Source organism: Schistocerca americana, chromosome 7, assembly GCF_021461395.2.
Source record: "Schistocerca americana isolate TAMUIC-IGC-003095 chromosome 7, iqSchAmer2.1, whole genome shotgun sequence".
Classification (NCBI taxonomy): domain Eukaryota; kingdom Metazoa; phylum Arthropoda; class Insecta; order Orthoptera; family Acrididae; genus Schistocerca; species Schistocerca americana.
The window spans coordinates 326,857,048-326,875,617 of NC_060125.1; the positions used below are offsets into that span (position 1 = coordinate 326,857,048).

Here is an 18,570-nt window from a genome sequence, read left to right on the forward strand (position 1 = left end):
ATCCCCTTCTATTGTGTCTAATCTGTCTTTTCGACGTGTGTTCCGTTAATCGCTAAATGTCTCAGAACTTCCTGCTTTGGGCTACAGCCATGTTCTGGCCATGAGAGTAATATTAGCGTGAGATATTTTCTGGAGGGCAGTAAATTAGATAACTTCGTCATGAACACTTGGATGGCATACTCATAAAATTTTGACAGTCAACGTGTTTTTACTCAGTACGCTGCCAGACTTCGTTATCTACGAGTCGTCTGGCGACTGTTTATCGGAGAAACACAACCTAATTCCTAGCCGAAGAAACGCCCACGAGTACTCCACAAGGACTGCGTAACCCAAGTAGCTGCTTTCTTCGTGTAGTGCATACCTGACCTACCGAGGTGAAACCTAGAATTCCCCACCCAATAACACAGGACCAGAAATCTGCAGACAAGACTGTGGCAAAATGGGCGAAATTTTTGTTTTAGACCCTCATCTTGCTACCGAACGAAACGACCACGATCGACTCTGGGAACAATGCTACATATTCCGAGTTCTGCTTGCGCCGCTCGTTCAAGGACAGTAGCCTTAACCCCCTTCGCCTGTATGATCTGAGGATGACCTCAGAACCCAAGAAACAAGCGTGAGGCATATGACTGCACCCTGTACGCTCTGTAGCCGCAGGCGCTACCTGCTTCACATTTCAGATATGACCGTACCACCCCCACCCCCCCGTCTCAAAAATGGTTCAAATGGCTCTGAGCACTATGGGACTCAACTGCTGAGGTAATTAGTCCCCTAGAACTTAGAACTAGTTAAACCTAACTAACCTAAGGACATCACAAACATCCATGCCCGAGGCAGGATTCGAACCTGCGACCGTAGCGGTCTTGCGGTTCCAGACTGCAGCGCCTTTAACCGCACGGCCACTTCGGCCGGCCCCCCCGTCTCCTCCGAGGCCGGCAGACATACCTGCCCTGAACGCTGTCTGCTTAAGGGGCTCCATAACGCGCCTGAAGTTGGAGCTCCCGACAATTACTTAACCATTCACTGCATGTGCCTTGTCGGACCATTCTGAAGGAGCGGCCACCTGCCTGCTCACAGGGTGAGTGGACGATGCCAGAAGGGCAGCCTCCACATTGACCTTCGGCCTCGAGCGATGTGAACGCATTAGCACCAGCCACTCAAAAGTGAGAGGTAAGGGGACTCACTGACATACAAGCATACAGATCGAAATAGAAATATAGTACAGCCAGGTCGCTTTTCCTGTACCATGCTAAACATAGGTTCTAACCAGATACCATACTGGCTAATCATATTGTACTGCATTATCAAATTTGTGGTACTAAAGTATATATCAAACAAAAATATCAGCCGTTGGAGCACAATGGTTTATATTTACATCGTAAATGAAATGAAGAAACCAATGTGTACGTTCTTAATTGCAGAAACATGCACAATTGTTCTTTGTCGAATACAGTGACATATACCACGAATGGGAATCATTTTTTTTTTTTTGTAAACCGTACGTATTTTTGGCGTAGAATCAGAAAATACAATAAAAGTGGATGGAGTGGGGCGTTTCCATTCGAAAAAACTAAATTTGACTCCGCCCACACAGTACGAGTGGTTAGGACTTGGCCTATTGTAAGGGAGTTGTCCCTTTTACTGATATTAACTTCTCACCTAGAAAATTTTTTCCGTACGATGCGGCGTTTTCTAGATGTTCAGTTTGTATGTCACGTATATAATGTAGGAATAAAAAATTAATGCATGTAAGCAAAATTTACTAGATACCATATTGCTCGCTTGGGAATATTCTAATTTGAACTAGATATACCATACGTTTCACTGTATCTAACAGGGAACCCGTCTCCTGGTTTCGTACGGTGCTATCTCATGTCGCCTTGGCTTCGTAATCGACGTTGCAGGACGTGACTTGGACGAGCGCCGGGCCTTCAAGCTCTGTATATAAAGGCGAGGCGGCGTGTGGCAGCCACAGGGTTACCAGTAGCCACCAAGCAAGCAACATGTACAAGCAGGTGAGTTACGTAGCGCTCGCTCTCCAAAAAACTGCTAGTTTAGAGTTCTCTGTGGAGTTCACATACATGAGACTTCTCAGAATATCAGTGTTATATTGAAGTACTAAATGTTGAATTTTAGGTTTTATTTCCAAATAGTCAGCTTCGGCAGATTTTTCTAGAAAGTTTTAAATACTTCGATTATCATTGTAAGATGTAGCAGAGGTAATATTCGTCTGGTATTATCACCTATGTGCGCGAGAGTGATGATATCAGGCATTGAATGGAAACTTCAGTAATTGGTGGACGAATCAGAAGTTTGTTTATCCTCCTACTGGTTTTTACTGTGTGGTTGACTACGTAAGTAATAAACTACAGGTACAAGCACTAGGTGTTCGATGCCCCAACCGGTCTTCTGCTTTTGTCGGTCATTTGAGGTAGTAATGTGTAAACAAGCAGAACGAGTACTTCCACCTCGTTTTAGAGGCCACGTTAAATTGTTGGTCCACCTATTATCAGCTGGGAAAGTCTACACAAGAGTTGGGTACGGCAAAACTTTAACACCCCAAATACGCACGCGCTTAGTGAAACACTCTGGATGTATTTGAGAGATTTGCCTTTTAACGCACAGTAACGGCAAAGCTTATTCAACCCCAGATGATAAATTATGGAGATAATTTGCCCTTTTATCTTCCTTTGTAGCATTTCCTACAAACTGCATGAAAGTGGAATTTTCTTATTTTTTAATACAGAGGCTGGGAGTGATAACAGAAATACCTTTCGATGGCGGACTGTATCCCGATATGCAAAGCTAACCTCGAAGTTATTCAACAGTGTCTTCTGCACGAGGATGACAGTGGTAGATGTATTGGCTGGAAATATATAAATATGGTAATCATTTCATGGAGATAAGCGAAGAGAAAACCTATACGACATCCATCACGCATAAAGAATCTTGATGATGCCACGTGTGGCTCAAATAGTGTTAACACTGACAGCCGTTAACTCTCGCACATCGACGAAGCAAATATAACGAATAGACTTTTGTAATATTTTTTTATGTGGACCTTTGGTGGTAACAGGATAAATATTAGCAGAGGTGTACAGTAACACTTTTTGATGAGAGACATTTAATTTGATTTAGTTTTTCACGTATTTTACAAACCTCATTCTATAGGGCTGAAGCTTAATAGTTTTAATACTGGATTTCCTTTAATTGCAAGTTTTACATAACTATGTTTCTCCGTGAGTGAATATCAGTTCACGCTCACAAGAGCAGAGAGGTTACGCTAGTCCTTGTATTGGATCTGCAGGTGATCGTCGTCCTGGCCGTGGTGGCCGCCTGCATGGCCGCCCCCGGACCCAAGCCGGCCCCCGGCCTGCTGGCCAGCTACGTGGCCGCCGCCCCCGCCGCCTACACCGCCCCCGCCGTCGCCGCCCCCGTCGCCTACACCGCTGCCGCAGCTCCCGTGGCCTACGCCGCCCCCTACTCTGCTGCCTACGTCGCTCCATATCATGCTGCCTACAGCGCAGCCATCCTGGGATGAACTTGGCGGCCTATCAAAGACGGCAGCGTTAACGGCATATATTGCGATACTCAATGAAATAAATCCCTTATCATGTTATATTTGAGGTTTTATTCTATGGTTTCCATCACACTTGTACCTTAAAGTTTGGGTAATATCTCTCAAAAGATGTTTTGCTGTTCATCTGAGTTGCATGTGAAAATATTTAATGGACAAACTAGTTTTTCGGCATAAGACCCACCATCAGTGGCGTCTGAAACATTGTAAAAACAAAGAAAATTGCATATATCGATGCTTGTAACATAACATTTTGTGTACATGACAGTTTAAATACTTACAAACTGCGAAACACAAAGCATACGAAATCTTGATTTGGAAAAATTTTAGATGGCCACAAAGATGTAATGCGGGGGTAAGCCTACATACTTAATCGCTATTATCTGCCTGACCGGGACTTTAAACTGTTCTCTGTCTTTTGCTGCCATTGCACCAGACATTGGTTAACTGAACACAGCTCACAGTTTTACTAAGTAATTAAAGCAATGCGCCATTTTGCCACTTGGGATGCATATCATTGTTCTTCCAATTGTTACAGATTTCTGGCAATTAGCGTGAACATAGAAAAGCGTCATACTTACATAAATGGCAACGTGTTCATAGTATGAGCTTCCGTTTTTTTGCTTCAAAAGTCTATCTATTTTCAATCTGAAGTATTTCAAAACTGGTTGCTTTAGCACCCTGCCACAATGGAATGGAATAATTTTTGTTATTGTTAACGGTTCGGACAGCTGTGGGGCAATAAAAAAGAAGGCTAGTGGAATAATGCCCGATTCCTTTGATAAATTTATCGTTGTGGCCCCACTATGAAGAATATACAGGTTCATCATAGAGACTACACTGTCATAAAATTTGTGATAAACTTAATAGCTTAAATAGTTATAGCTTGCCACGAGTTTTAATAATAGTCTTTACTCCATTAAAATTAGAACCAGGTTACAGAACTCACATAAAATTTCTTATTGGCCACACATAAGAGGAGAGCCAAAACAGGACTCCCAAAGATTTACCAATGAATTCCAAGCAGAATTTTCATAGCCAAACAAAGGGCTAGAAATGGACAAATGTTTGAATCAAACTGACCAACATGAGACGAAAAAAAAGTCTCAAAGTAATCAGCGTAATGATGAAAGCAACAGAATACCGAACGATGTTGAACTGTAAGATGCTTCATGCTTTCTGAAAAAAAAACTTGAAAATTAAAACTAAAATAAGAAAACTGTTCAACTTTTTGGGGAATGACTTGTCTAAAAGTAAGAAAGAAAACAAATTACAAAAATATTTGACACATACTTGTATGCTCCTTGAAATTTGAATGGGGAATATCCGCTAGTATTCCTTGAAAATCTAAGACACTAAGGTGAAGACTGAATTTTAAATTCCCAACCAGCTTCTCTTGTGCTGTTCATAATTTCGTGCATCATGCAAAGATGCATGGAATGTTTTTACAAACTGCTTTGTTTCTTACTTTTATACAAATAATGTCACGAACATTTACACCTCTTTCGTAAGAGTAATTTTAAATGTTTTTATCCCCAGATGTCTGCGACAATAGACGATTCTGTCTGATCGTTATATTAGTAAAATAATGACACAATTTCCAATGTACTTCTATTATTAGTTAAGAAGAAGAAGAAGAAGAGGAAGTAGCTAAACCTCTCAAACTTAATACATAAAGAGCTATGATTTCTGAGTGAAATAAACTATTCGCTATGAATGGATTAACCGCATATACTCACTACAATCGTTAAATAACATATTTGCTTTTTATCTAGGAACTATTTTCTGCACTATTGCAGTTTCGGATTATTTGCCATTGTCTAGTTTAAGATTTGGTGCCGTATTGTAGCATAAAATGGGATAAAAATAACAAAGTTGTTGTATGGCTGGGTCACTTTTGATGGTATTGGAGTCAATGGTTGTTATCAACAACATTAGTAGAGACTAACCGATTTCCATCAATGTGTATAAACGTCGCCTCTTTACCACTTACTGAAGCACGCTATGCCTGGGCAGACCAGTTCTGATATAATGACTTCTTTCTTTATTACAGCCCAACTCTATTTTACTGAACTACTCTGAATGTTTTTACTTATCATTTAATTTCTAAATCTTTAATTGCTAGACATGCTGATACAGTCCAACATTTGTTACTGCTTTCCAAATACACACTAAGCCAAGAAAAGTCGACGTACGACGAAGGATTACGCAAACAGGATGAAAATCTGCAGATCCAGAGCTGGTCAGAGGGCTTCTGCCCACAGCGCTCCAAGTGTTCTCAACTATGGAGAGATTGGGCAGCGTTGCTGGTCAAGGTAGGATTTGGCAAGCACGAACATAAGCAGTAGAATCTCTCGCCGTATGCACCTGCGCATTATTTTGCTGAAATGTCTCAGATGGCTTGTCACAGAGGCCAACAAAAAGGGTAGAATATCGTGTGTAGAGGTGCCGCTTATAACAAACAAAGAGATCCCACTGTGAAATGAAATGCCACCCCAGGCCATCACTCCTGGTTGTCAGGCCGTATGGTCGGTGACAGGTTAATGTCCTACCGGTGTCCAGGACGTCTCCAGATACGTCTTCGCTGGCCAAAGGAGCTCGGGCCGTAAAGACCATTCTATTTCCTGCCCCTAGGCAGCAGTGAGCTACCAGTTGGTCACCAGCCATACGGTACGACAACCAGGAATAATGGTCTGGTGGGCCATATCAGTTCATAATAGGATTCCTTTAGTTGGTCTGACTTTAAACACTAATCTCCTTCTGTTACCTCCTCCTTTGGTAAGCAGTGGTACGTTGACTATATTCTACGCCGCGTTTTTTTTGCAATTCATGTCAAGCGTTCCTGGGCTTACATTTCAACAAGGTAATGGCAAGGATATCAGCTGCTTCTCTTCGTCCTTGCGAACCCGTACCATGCCTAGCGAGGTTTCCGGATTTCTCCAGTGTTGAGAATGTTCGGAGCATTATGAGCAGGGTCACTGAAAAAGCTCGGGATTTTGATGATTGGACTGAATTTGGCATGATATTCCTCAGGAGGACGTCCAACAACTCTGCCAATGAAGTGCAAGCCGACTAATTTCTTGTATAAGGGCCAAAGGTGACTTGCTCTATTTGTGAAATTCTTCCTCTGGAATAGATCATGCAGTTTATTTGAGATTGTAATCATCTGTTTGCCTGTACATGTACGACTCAGCATATAAAAATTAAAAGCAAAGGTGGTAACATTAAGAGTGCAAAGGGAATTCCAATGTTAAATCCAGGGAAGAGAGAGCGGATAGGGGAAAAGAGTCCACTGAAGGCTTCTGTGAGGGGGAATACTTGTTTGATGACGTGATACAAGAAGAAACAAGAGTCGTTGTAGAAGAGATATGGGATGTAGTATAGGAATTTAAAAGAGCTTTGGAAGACTTAAAATCGAATAAAGCAGAAGGGATTGATAAAATTCAATCAGAATTTCTAAAAGAATTGGAGGAAGCTGCAACAAAATGATTCGTTAGGATGCTGTATAAGAATTTAAAAGAGCTTTGGAAGATTTAAACTGGAGTAAAGCAAGCATTCAATCAGAATTTCTAAAATCGTTCGAGTAAGCGGCCACAAAATAACTATTCACTTTGGTGTGTAGAAGGTATGAGTCTAGCGATATTCCATCTGACCTCCGGAAAAGCCTCATCCGCACAGTTCCAAAGCTTACAAGAGCTGGCAAGTGGGAGAATCATTGCAAAATCAGCTTAACAACTCATCCATCCAAGTTTTTGACAAGTATAATATACAAAAGATAGGAAAAGAAGATTGCACATGTAGCAGATGAAGATCAGTTCGGCTTTAGGTAAGGTAAAGTCAACATTGAGGCATTTCTGATGCTACAGTTGATAATGAATGCAAGACTAAAGAAATATTGAGACACCTTCATGGAATTTGTCGACCTACAAAAAGCATTCCACAACGTCAAATGGTGCACGGTGTTCGAAATTATGAGGAAAATGGTGATAAACTATTGGGAGAAATGGGCAATATACACCATGTACAATTGCCAACAGGGAATAATAAGAGTGGAAGACAAAGAACGAAATGCTCGGATGAAAACGGGTATAAGACAGGGATGTAGTCTTTTGCCCCTGCTGTTCAGTATACTTATCAAAGAAGCTATGAGGGAAACAAAAGAAAGGTTCAGGAATGGAACTAAAATTCAATGTGAAAAGATATCGCTAATGACATTGGTATCATCAGTAAAAGTGATGAACTGCATGATCTGCTGAATGGTATGAACAGTCTAATGAGCACAGAATAGAGAGTGGGAGTAAATCGAAGAAAGACGAAAATAGTGAGAAGTAGCAGAAATGAGAACAGCGAGGATACATCAGGATTGGTTATCACAAGGCTAATTAAGCTAAGGAATTATTCTACCTAGGCAGTAAAATAAATCACGACGCAAAGAACAAAGAGGACTGGAAAAGCAGGCTAGTGCTGGTAAAAACGTCTTTTATGACTAATTGTTGACTACTAGCATCAAACATAGGTTTTAGTGTGATTAAAATATTTCTGAGAATGTACGTTTGGAGCACAGCTTTTTATGGTTGTGAAACACTGACTGTAGGAAAACCGAAACAGATGTAAATAGAAGCATTTGAGATGTGGTGTTGCAGAAGAATTTAGAAAAGTAGGTGGACAGATTAGGTGGTAAGAAATGAGGAGTTCCTCTAGACAATCGGCGAGGAAAGAAGTTTATGGAAAACGCTGACAAGATGAAACAAAAGTATGGCAGGAAATCTGTTAGGATATCATGGTATAACTTCCATGTTCTTAGAGGCAGCTGTAGAGGATATAAATCGTAGGGGAAAACCGAGAGTGAAATAAATCCAGGACGCAGGTTGCCAGTGGTACTCTGAGTAGAAGAGGCTGGCATTGGACAGAAATTCCTACTAGCCTCGTCAAACCCATAGGAGAGAAATTCCTGCGGGCCTTGTCAAACCAGTTGATGGAGTTTAGGTTTTTTAAGAAAAATCATGTGTGTCACATCTACTGATTTCTGTCCTACACGGGAAACTCCTTCGTAGTGCGCTTTTTTTTTAATCGTGTATCTCATTATAATGTAATTTCAAAACGTGGTATTCTATACAACTCATAAAAGCCCTGAGAGAAGTGTAGAGGCTTCTTTTCTCTCTGATTTTCCTTGGCGCATTTTCTCCAATAATATTGGGTTCTATACTTTCCGTATAATAGCTGTCCACTGGAGCTGGAAAACGAAAATATTATACACTTTGAAATACTTGACCATTCTCTGTAATTCCTCACCTTATGTTTGTAATATGGGCGGGTGAAACTAGTTGGTGTTAACTGACTTTTATTCCTCAGAAGAATAAAATGATTACTGAGTGTATTATATATACATTATATGTATTTTCATGGCTGGTTGCTTTTGTATCCTCAAACCGCTGATTATTAGAGATTGTTCTGTCATCTCAGGCAGTTTCCCACCAAAAGGGTAAGATGAAGCGCTTAACGCAAAATGAACTTACCCCACCTTTTTTTTAATAAGGCTTTAGCCGGGGTAAAGTGTCTCTTCAAGGTGTCATTCTTCGGCAGCAATAAAGGTTAATTACTATCGAAAAAATAAGGAATGTATTGAGAACAAACAAAGGAAATTCGAAAATAGTACAAATCAGAAGAAATGAGAGTATCGAGAGACACAACATCGAAATAGGCGATCACGAAGTACACGAAGTTAAGGAATTCTTCTAACCTCGTGGGAAACTACCCAATGAAGGGCAAGCTGGCTGCACATGAAAAGGAGACTAGTACAGGGAAACAGAGAACAGTGGGAGAATCGCTACAGAAGATAAATATAAGCGTTTTGAAGTTGTGCTACAGAAAAGTGTAAAAAAATTAGGTAGACTGATAAGTTTAGGAATGAGAAAACTCACGGCAGAAACAGCTTGCAAGCAGTGACAATGATAATGGACAGGATGGTAGGACATATGTTAAGACATGGCGGAATAACTTCCGTGGTACTAGAGGAAGCTGTGGAGGGTAAAAAGTGCAGGGGACGACAGAGCTTGAAATAAATCCAACATATAATTGAGCATGTACTGTAACAGCCACTCCGAGAATAAGAGTTTAGCTCAGGAAAGGAATTCGTGGCGGGCCGCACGTAGCCAGTGAGAAGACTGATGAAGGGGAGAAAGAAGAAGAAAAATACGCTAGATTTGTAGTCAAAGACGCCAACTGCAGACAAGTTTTTTCTCTCAATCCCGCCTCCTGACAGCTGACATTTCGCTCGCTACATTGGTTCCATCGGCGTCAAATTGCCTTTTGATGGGGGAGGGCATATCGAGGTTCTTCATTCTTCATATGACGTGTAAAGGCCACAGGTCTACTTTAAAATTAAGTAAACGTTTCTTCGGTAACACTAAAAATTCCTTTTCCAGAAACTAATAAATCAGTTACAGATATTAAAACCTACGAAGAGCTAAAGATGCACTGTAAATGTTCACATTTTTTACATTTTCGGAAATGATATTTTCTGCTTTGTTATAGGTATTTGAAAATGTGTCTCGGCTAAAAACTAGCCACCGAATGAATAAAAAGTAAAAGTTTGCGGTTTGGACAGGTTTTTCGTTCTAATGATTAACTGAAATTGCTGACCCAAACTACTCTAGCATGCTGGATATTCGTGAATATTATCTCGAAAACTTAAAATAATTCATCGGGGACGTAGAACACTCTGACAAAAACTACAGTTTCTTCTCAGATAAAACATTAGAAAATCTCCTTTTCGAGAAGGTGCAAGGGGGTATTCTTAAGTCTTGCATTGTGGATGGCGTTTTGGTTGCGATGGGTGGTTGTGGCTGGTAAAAATTGTAATGCTAACTAATTAACACTCGGCGCAGCCAGCACTCATTGCGATGTGTAATCTCTGCCTTACCAGCTCCAACTATTATTTTGTAATTATGTGCGACTATTTATTCAAATTGATTTTTAAACTTTTAAACCAATTCATTATTTTTGTGTAGGAGACGTTGTAGCTCCGAAATTAAGTCTCGATGCAATCCAGTGCTGTTCAAAGAGCGCACTAATCGGCTTCATCATCTTCATTCACTACAAATAATAAAATAAAATTACCAATAATACCAAAATCAACACCGGCAGATGAAACAGATTCTAGTTTAAAGAGTTTTACGGAGTAAAAAACAGAATTTCACAGCTGCACGTTGTTCATTTAAACTTGCCTCGATAATAAACGAAACAAGAACAAAACAGTGCTTGCAAACTGCAGATGAACAGAACAACCCAGGTCGAAAACACAGGCGGCACTGAAATGAGTTGTGCTGTATACGCCTAGCGGCAGAAATGTTTACTACACAAGCTCCGCCGACGGCACGTTTGTATTTTGGTTACCCCTTCGTACTTGTTTTGCATGTAACCGATTTCATGACCCGTTGTAAGCTCGAATCGTACTCCAGATGAGTGACTACGCAAAAAAGCAGTGAAAGTCGAAATGGCCGACTAAACGAAACATCAAGCTGGAAAGGGAGCATACTATAACGAGGACGCTGGAGATCTGGAAGTCTCCTGAACTTTGACGCAGTAGAATTTTCGCAGAATATTTAGGTAACGATGCAGTTTCCTTTGGGGGGGGGGGGGGGGGAGCACCCTTTCCCTGCGAAAAGGGGTCCATGCTTTTAGCTGAGGCAGAGGAAGATGATAAATCATGCGTAGCTTGTCTGTAATTTCAAAGCTCTCTTCTTAGACTTGGAGGAGACTTATGGGAATATGCATAAATTAACATTATTGAGCCACCTACGTTCTTTTCAGAGTAGTGCCATAGAAAATAGTAGCTTCTACTCACAGAACAGCGGGTATAAGTAGTGACGCCTTCTGATTTTCGAGAACAGGACCTTGTGACATGACGTTTGACACCTCTAGTCAAACATCGGTATTGTTAGCCATGGAGTAATGTAGCAGTCTAATTTTTTATGTGAAAGTTGGTATTTGGTTGTTGATGACTGCAGACATAACATCGCTTTTACAGTACTCTGCGGAAGGTAGGTCACGGATGTTGGTCACTGACGGGATCGTGTATATGATTATAGATCACACCCTCAGCATCATGTAAGGCCTGAAGATAGCGGACTGAGTCACCGAAACTGGAATATAATAAAATAACATCAAAACGACAGTGGTAGGTGTTTTATTTTATTACGTTTTATGTAAATGGTAGTGACATATTTTATAAGCACTAGTCGGTATAAGCCACTACGACAGTCGTTTCATTAGGATTTTGGCTGCTTCGTAATATTATATTCGAGGAACAGAGATTCTCCATTAACCAATGTCACGAAAGTTTGCCCTAAATTAAGTTATATATTCTCGTCAAATAAAGTTAAGACCGTCTCCATTGTTGTCTTACAAATCTATTCGCGTTTAATCTCAAGACAGGTCAAATGCATTGATATATCGTCAACACTGCTGATATAATCTGCACACTTTTTCCTCACCATAATCCACTGACGGGAGCGGTAGACGCGACAGCACTCTGTACTTGCAGTGACTGATCGGTATGTTTGTACTGCTAGTAATAATTTTTCATCCTTTTCCACTCACAAATAGAGCAGGGGAAGATGACTATCTGTATATCTCGTACGAACCAAACTTTTTCATATACTCTTTACGTAGTCCTTACCCGATACGCATCTTGGCAATAGTAGGATAGTTCTTCAGTCCTCGAAAGGAACTTCGCCCTCTCTGTAGGGATTCCCATTTAAGTCCCCGAAGCGTCTTCGCAACACCTTCGTGCCGATCGAACCTACCGGTAGCAAATCTAGCAGCCCCCCTCTGATTTACTTCGATGTCCACCTTTAATCCGACCTTTTGGGAGACCCAAACGCTGGAGCAGTACTCAACAATGGGCTGCACTAGTGCTTCATATGCGATCTCCCCTACAGATGATACCAACTTCCCCAAAACTCTCCCAATACTCCGAAACCAGCGTTTTGCCATCACCACTACAATCCTTGCATGCTCGTTCCGTTTCATATTGCTTTGCAACGTTAAGTCTAGATTTTTAATCGACCTGACTGTGTCAGTTGGTACATTACTGATACTGAATTCCATCATTATGAGATTATTTCTCCTAATTATCCACATCAACTCATATCTGTCTGCATTTAGACCCAGCTGACATTTATAACACGAACTAGAAATTTTGTCTGAGTCATCTTGTATGCCGTTACAGCCACTCAACGGTCACACCTCCCTACACCACACCGTCATCAGCAAACAGCTGCAGATTGCTGCTCATCCCGTTCGTCAGATCATTTATGTAGGCCTATGTGGAGAATAATAGCCACCCAATTGCACCTCACAAGGGCTCTGTTGAAGATACCATTCGGCGTCGGCGACCATTTACTGACATTATTGCTGAAGAAGTCTTCGAGCCACTTACGTATCCGAGAACCCATGCGTGCGCTCATACCTCCATTGAAAGTTTGCCTTCGGGCATCCTGACAGACGCTTTTATGAAGACGAGGAGTACTGAATATGCAATCTTCATCCACAGTTCGTACTATATCACGTGAAAAACGGCACGCCGAGTTTCGCAAGAGTGTTGCTATCTCAAATTAAGCTAATTTGTAGACATAACCCGTTTCGTCTCATAGAATTTCATTACATTCGAAGTCAGAATACGTTCAAGAATTTGCAACATACCTATGTTAAATACATATTGGTCTGCAGTTTTGTGAGCCAGTTCTTTTACCCTTCTTATACACAACCTCTTGGTTTCAGGTTGCTTGGGTCAGTGCGTTGGGGGAGAGATTCGCAAGATAACTAAAGGGCCAATGCCTAAGAGTGCTCTTTGTAATACTGATTAGTGATTCCATCCAGGCCTGGTGACATATCTTCTCTACGCCTGAAACTGTCATCCGTACAAAAGTCTACGTGGGGGTCAAATGACGGTATGTTTTATCAATCTTCCTGCGTGAGCGATTTCTTAACCCTTTCATGTACTTGAGAAATATTTCTGCCATTTATAAATCTAATAGATATTAGACTGCAATAACAGTAGAAGCATCGCAAGAGCTCTACTTAAAGCAGATATATTTATTTTCTTTAATTTCTAAGTTTTATGTTTCAACATTATTATAACTGCCATCAGTTGGTTAATCTTCTTGATTCTTGCATCAAGCGCACAAACATAATTTATTCACTTATTTTTTGTGTTTTGTATGATTTTGCCTTGCCTGCAACTCTTGAAGTAATTTTGCTACAGAGCATTTATTCGAAAAATAACTGCAATTAAACAGTAAAAACTTTTATTTTCGTTCTGTTGGACATAGTTGTCCCAGCGTGCTTCAGTGGTAACTAGTCTACTCGCATTCAGATAATTTGGCATGACACGAAATAGTTACTGTTATGTGAATAAACAATGTGGGATGGCATTTAGATAGTTTTGGAGATGTATTAGAATCTTTATTATTTATATAAACGAAAAAACCCTTTGTACTAGAATAATTACAGATCTCCCTTAGATCTTGTGCTCCAGTAGAAGGGTTCTTCGCTACTGATGAATGTATTATACAGCTTTCGGAGGGCTTCTAAATGACAAAGGTAATCTGTTACAAGATAGAAAGGATAAAATTTTTAAAGAAAGGCGATATGGAAAATAAAGATGCGCATGTTATCATTGAAGATCTTTAAAAGACGTACGTATTCCAGTTAGCAAAAGAAGACAGTCGGAAGAAGTCACATCATAGACAAAGCTGTGGTACCAGAACACCTTCTAGATTCACCAGAATTTGAATTAAACACTACTTACAAATCAAGACAGTTAGTGAGTTTGGAAAATACGTTTCGTTTAGTATCAGTGAAAAATCTCGGTAGCGGCAAGAAGATTAGAGGAAGGATAATTTATTTGCGGTTATTAATGCCTTCAGAAGTTAGGAAAAGTGAATGCACTATTCAAAAATCAAGAGATCAAGAAGTATACTTGGAAAAGACCTGAAGATAATGGCAGATTACATCTGGATTACACCATGATGAGACACACGGACGGACATAAGGTGTTGGATTATAAGGCGCACCCCAGAGCGAAATAACAAGGAAGTGTAGGGGAACGTATGGCGAAGAAATGGTCAGAGCAAGCATCAGTGAAATTATAAGCGAGGACGTCAACATTACGACGGGAATAACATTGTTAGAAGCCGAGGAGGGATCGAATAGATGGGAAGAGGACATTAAAGGCATCTTTGAGAAACAAATGGAAGTCGATATAGGACACTTTGGGGATGAAGTAATAGATTCAGTGTTCAGAAGAGTTGTGGAAGACTTGCACCAAATAAAGCACGAGAGATTGTATAATACTTTCGGAATTCCCGAAATCAGTGAAGGACGTGATAACAAAGCAACTGTACCTGTTATCTTGAGTCTGAAAGCTTGGATAGGTACCATCAGCCCTAAACAAGGGCTGGTAAGTAACACAACTATGGCAAAATCATTTTCTTGGGTTAAGCATCCTAGACGCTAAGGAGAAGAGCATACAGAGGCATGAAAAAGAAAGTCTGTATGACAGCCGAAGAAACGTTTGTCCTTGGACAGATAGTTGAGACAATTCTGACGTTTCCATTAATAATGGAAGCAATACTTAAGGAACATCAACATACATTCATAGTATTTGTCGACTGGGAAAAAGAAGTTGACAATGTAAAAAGGTGGAAGTTGATAGAAATTTTAAGAAACATTGGCATAAGCGAAAGGGAAAGACGGGGTACATACAGTATGTAGAGAAGATCAATAGGAAGCCTTAAGAGTGAAAGACGAAGAACCAAGTGCTCGGATTAAAAAGGGTGCATAACAGGAATGAAGTCTTTCGCCACTACTCTTGACTCTACAGATTGAATGATTGAAACAAAAGAATGTTTCACGAGTAATACTGAAAATCGGCATGAAAGGATATCAACGATAAGATTCGTGGATGACTTCTCTACCCTAAGTGAATGTGAAGAAAAACTACGGGGTTACGAATATAGAATTTGGTTTGAGAGTAAAATGTACACTACTGGCCATTAAAATTGCTAAACCACGAAGATCACGTGCTACTGACGCGAAATTTAACCGACAGGAAGAGGATGCTGTAATATGCAAATGATTAGATTTTCAGAGCATTCACACAGGGATGGCGCCGGTGGCGACACCTACAACGTGCTAACATGAGGAAAGTTTCCAACCCATTTCTCACACACAAACAGCAGTTGACCGGCGTTTTCTGGTGAAACGTTGTTGTGATGCCTCGTGTAAGTAGGAGAAATGCGTACCATCACGTTTCCGACTTTGATAAATGTCGGATTGTAGCCTATCGCGATTGCGGTCTATCGTATCGTGACATTACTGCTCGCGTTGGTCGACATCCATTGACTGTTAGAAGAATTTGGAATCTGTGGGTTCAAGAGGGTAATACGGAACGCCGTGCTGGATCCCAACGGCCTCGTATCACTAGTAGTGGAGATAACATTCACCTTATCCGCATGGCTGTAACGGATCGTGCAGCAAGGCCTCGATCCCTGAGTCAGGAGGAGGGGACGTTTGCAAGACAATACAATCTGCACGAACAGTTCGACGACGTTTGCAGCAGCATGGACTATCAGCTCGGAGGTCATGGCTGTGGTTACCCTTGACAGTGCATCACAGACAGACGAACCTGGGTGCACGAATGGCAATACTTCATTTTTTCGGATGAACCCAGGTTCTGTTTTACAGCACGATGATGGTCGCATTCGTGCTTGGCGACACCGCGGTGAACGCACATTGGAAGCGTGTATTCGTCATCGCTACACTGGCGTATCACCCAGCGTGATGGTATGGGGTGCCATTGGTTACACGTCTCGGTCACCTCTTGTTCGCAATGACGGCACTTTGAACAGTGGACGTTACATTTCAGAAACCCTACATGTCAGCAAGATAATGCACGACCGCATGTTGCAGATCCTGTACGGGCCTTTCTGGATACGGAAAATGCTCGACTGCTGGGCTGACCAGCATATTCTTCAGATCCCTCACCAATTGAAATCGTCTAGTCAATGGTGGCCGAGAAATTGCCTCGTCACAATACGCTAGTGACTACTCTGTGGTATCGTGTTGAACTGCATGGGCAGCTATACCAGCAAACGCCATCCAAGCTCTGTTTGACTCAATGCCTAGGCGTATCAAGACCGTTATTACGGACAGAGGTGGTTATTCTGGGTACTGATTTCTCAGGATCCATGCACCCAAATAGCGTGGAAATGCATTCACATGTCAGTTCTAGTATAATAGATTTCTCCCATGAATACCCGTTTATCATCTGCAATTCTTCTAGGTGTAGCAATTTTAATGGCTAGTTGTTTAGAAACAGCATAAATGAGATTATCAGTAAACTTATCATGAACATTGCGGACCACCATGTAAACAAAGTGAAGGTATTTTGCTGCCTTGGAAGCAAACTAACTCAAGTTGGTCGACACGAGAAGCCCGTAAGTAGCCGACTAGTGTAGATAAAGAAGGCATTTTGGCCAATAAAAGTATACCAGCATCAAACTGCGGCCATACTTTGAGGAAGAGTTAGAGAATGTACGTTTGGAGCACAGTAATGTGTGGTACTGATTGATGGATGTAAGAATATCGGAACAGGGTTGAATCGAATCGTTTGAAATGCTGTGCCACTGAAGGATATTGACATCTGCATGGACTGATAAGATTTCCCTCTCCTCAGATCGGCTAGGGAAAAAATAAATAAATAAATAAAAAATAAAATAAAAAATAATAAAAATAAAAAAACATATGGAAAACACTGACAAGAAGAAGGGACAGTAGTAGACAATGGGTTTTAAGTTATCAGGGAGTAACTTCCATGTTGCTAGAGGTAGCTTTTGTAGGTAATATTTTATCGGAAGACAGACTGATGCAATGCATCCAACAAATAACTGTGAACATAGGGGGCCAAATGGTACTGATTTATGAAGAAGATAGCACGAGACAGCAAGTCGTGTCAGCCATGACAAACTGTTCAAAAGACAGATGACTTAAAAATAACTGGAATAATCAACATTCCCTCAAATTTATTGAGATCTTCGGGACAGTAAGCCGTGGAAAAAGCCATGGCACAACTATTACACCTGGTATGCAAGGTGTGAGTCCGTGAAATATTCTGAGACATAAAGAATAACGTAATAACTTCATTTCCAAAACAGGCCGGTGCTGTATAGATGTGAACACTACCGGACCATCAATGACTGCAGAATACAGAATCGAAACATTTACTGAAGAATGGGAAAACTTGAAGCAAGTAACCACGGTGAAATTCATTTTGGGTTACGGAGATATGTTTGGTCAAAGACAAATAAACTTACGTTAATAGAATTTACAGGTTTAGAGAAAGCTTTGGACAATATTACTGGGCTTTACTCTCTGAAATTCTGAATGGTGCAAGGATGAAATACAAGTAGGGAAGGATTATTCGTAGCTTGCACAGGAACCATACTGTAAATATACAAATGGAAGGAATGTAAGGGATGCAGTAGTAGCGAAATGATTGGGGCAGGATTCTAACCTCTCCCCGTCGATACGGAATCTGTACTTTGAGCAAGAAGATATTTCTACACTGTGAGAAGAAAGGAGAACTTTGAGGTGGCAGACGATGAAACTCTGTCAGAGAGGGCATAGGATTTGGGAGAGCAGCTGAGGGAAATTGATAGAGTAAGCAATTTATAAATGTGACATAACCATAGTACAACAATAGTAATGGAATATAATCAAATTTTATTTGCTTCCTTCAAATTAGTTTAATAGTGTGAGCCTTTCATTTCTAGAGTCAGACGTAAAAACATACTTCCCTTATAACACACGCCTTTCTAGCATAATTACCTGTCGTGGTAAATTAATCACTCATATTGATCATTGAAGGGTACATATTTGTGACGATTACACTGCTGCAGACAGTCGCAAGTGTGAAGTAAATATATTTC

At 40.8% G+C, this 18,570-nt stretch overlaps 1 protein-coding gene across 1 annotated transcript; it reads left to right on the plus strand.

The window, feature by feature from the left end:
* The first annotated feature begins 1,986 nt into the window (after positions 1 to 1,986).
* On the plus strand, positions 1,987 to 3,619 carry LOC124622360 (vitelline membrane protein Vm26Ab-like). Its single transcript, XM_047148039.1, has 2 exons — positions 1,987 to 2,015; positions 3,308 to 3,619. Exons 1-2 carry the CDS (start codon positions 2,004 to 2,006, stop codon positions 3,539 to 3,541), a joined length of 246 nt encoding a protein of 81 aa, XP_047003995.1. The 5' UTR covers positions 1,987 to 2,003; the 3' UTR covers positions 3,542 to 3,619.
* The last annotated feature ends 14,951 nt before the right edge of the window (positions 3,620 to 18,570 follow it).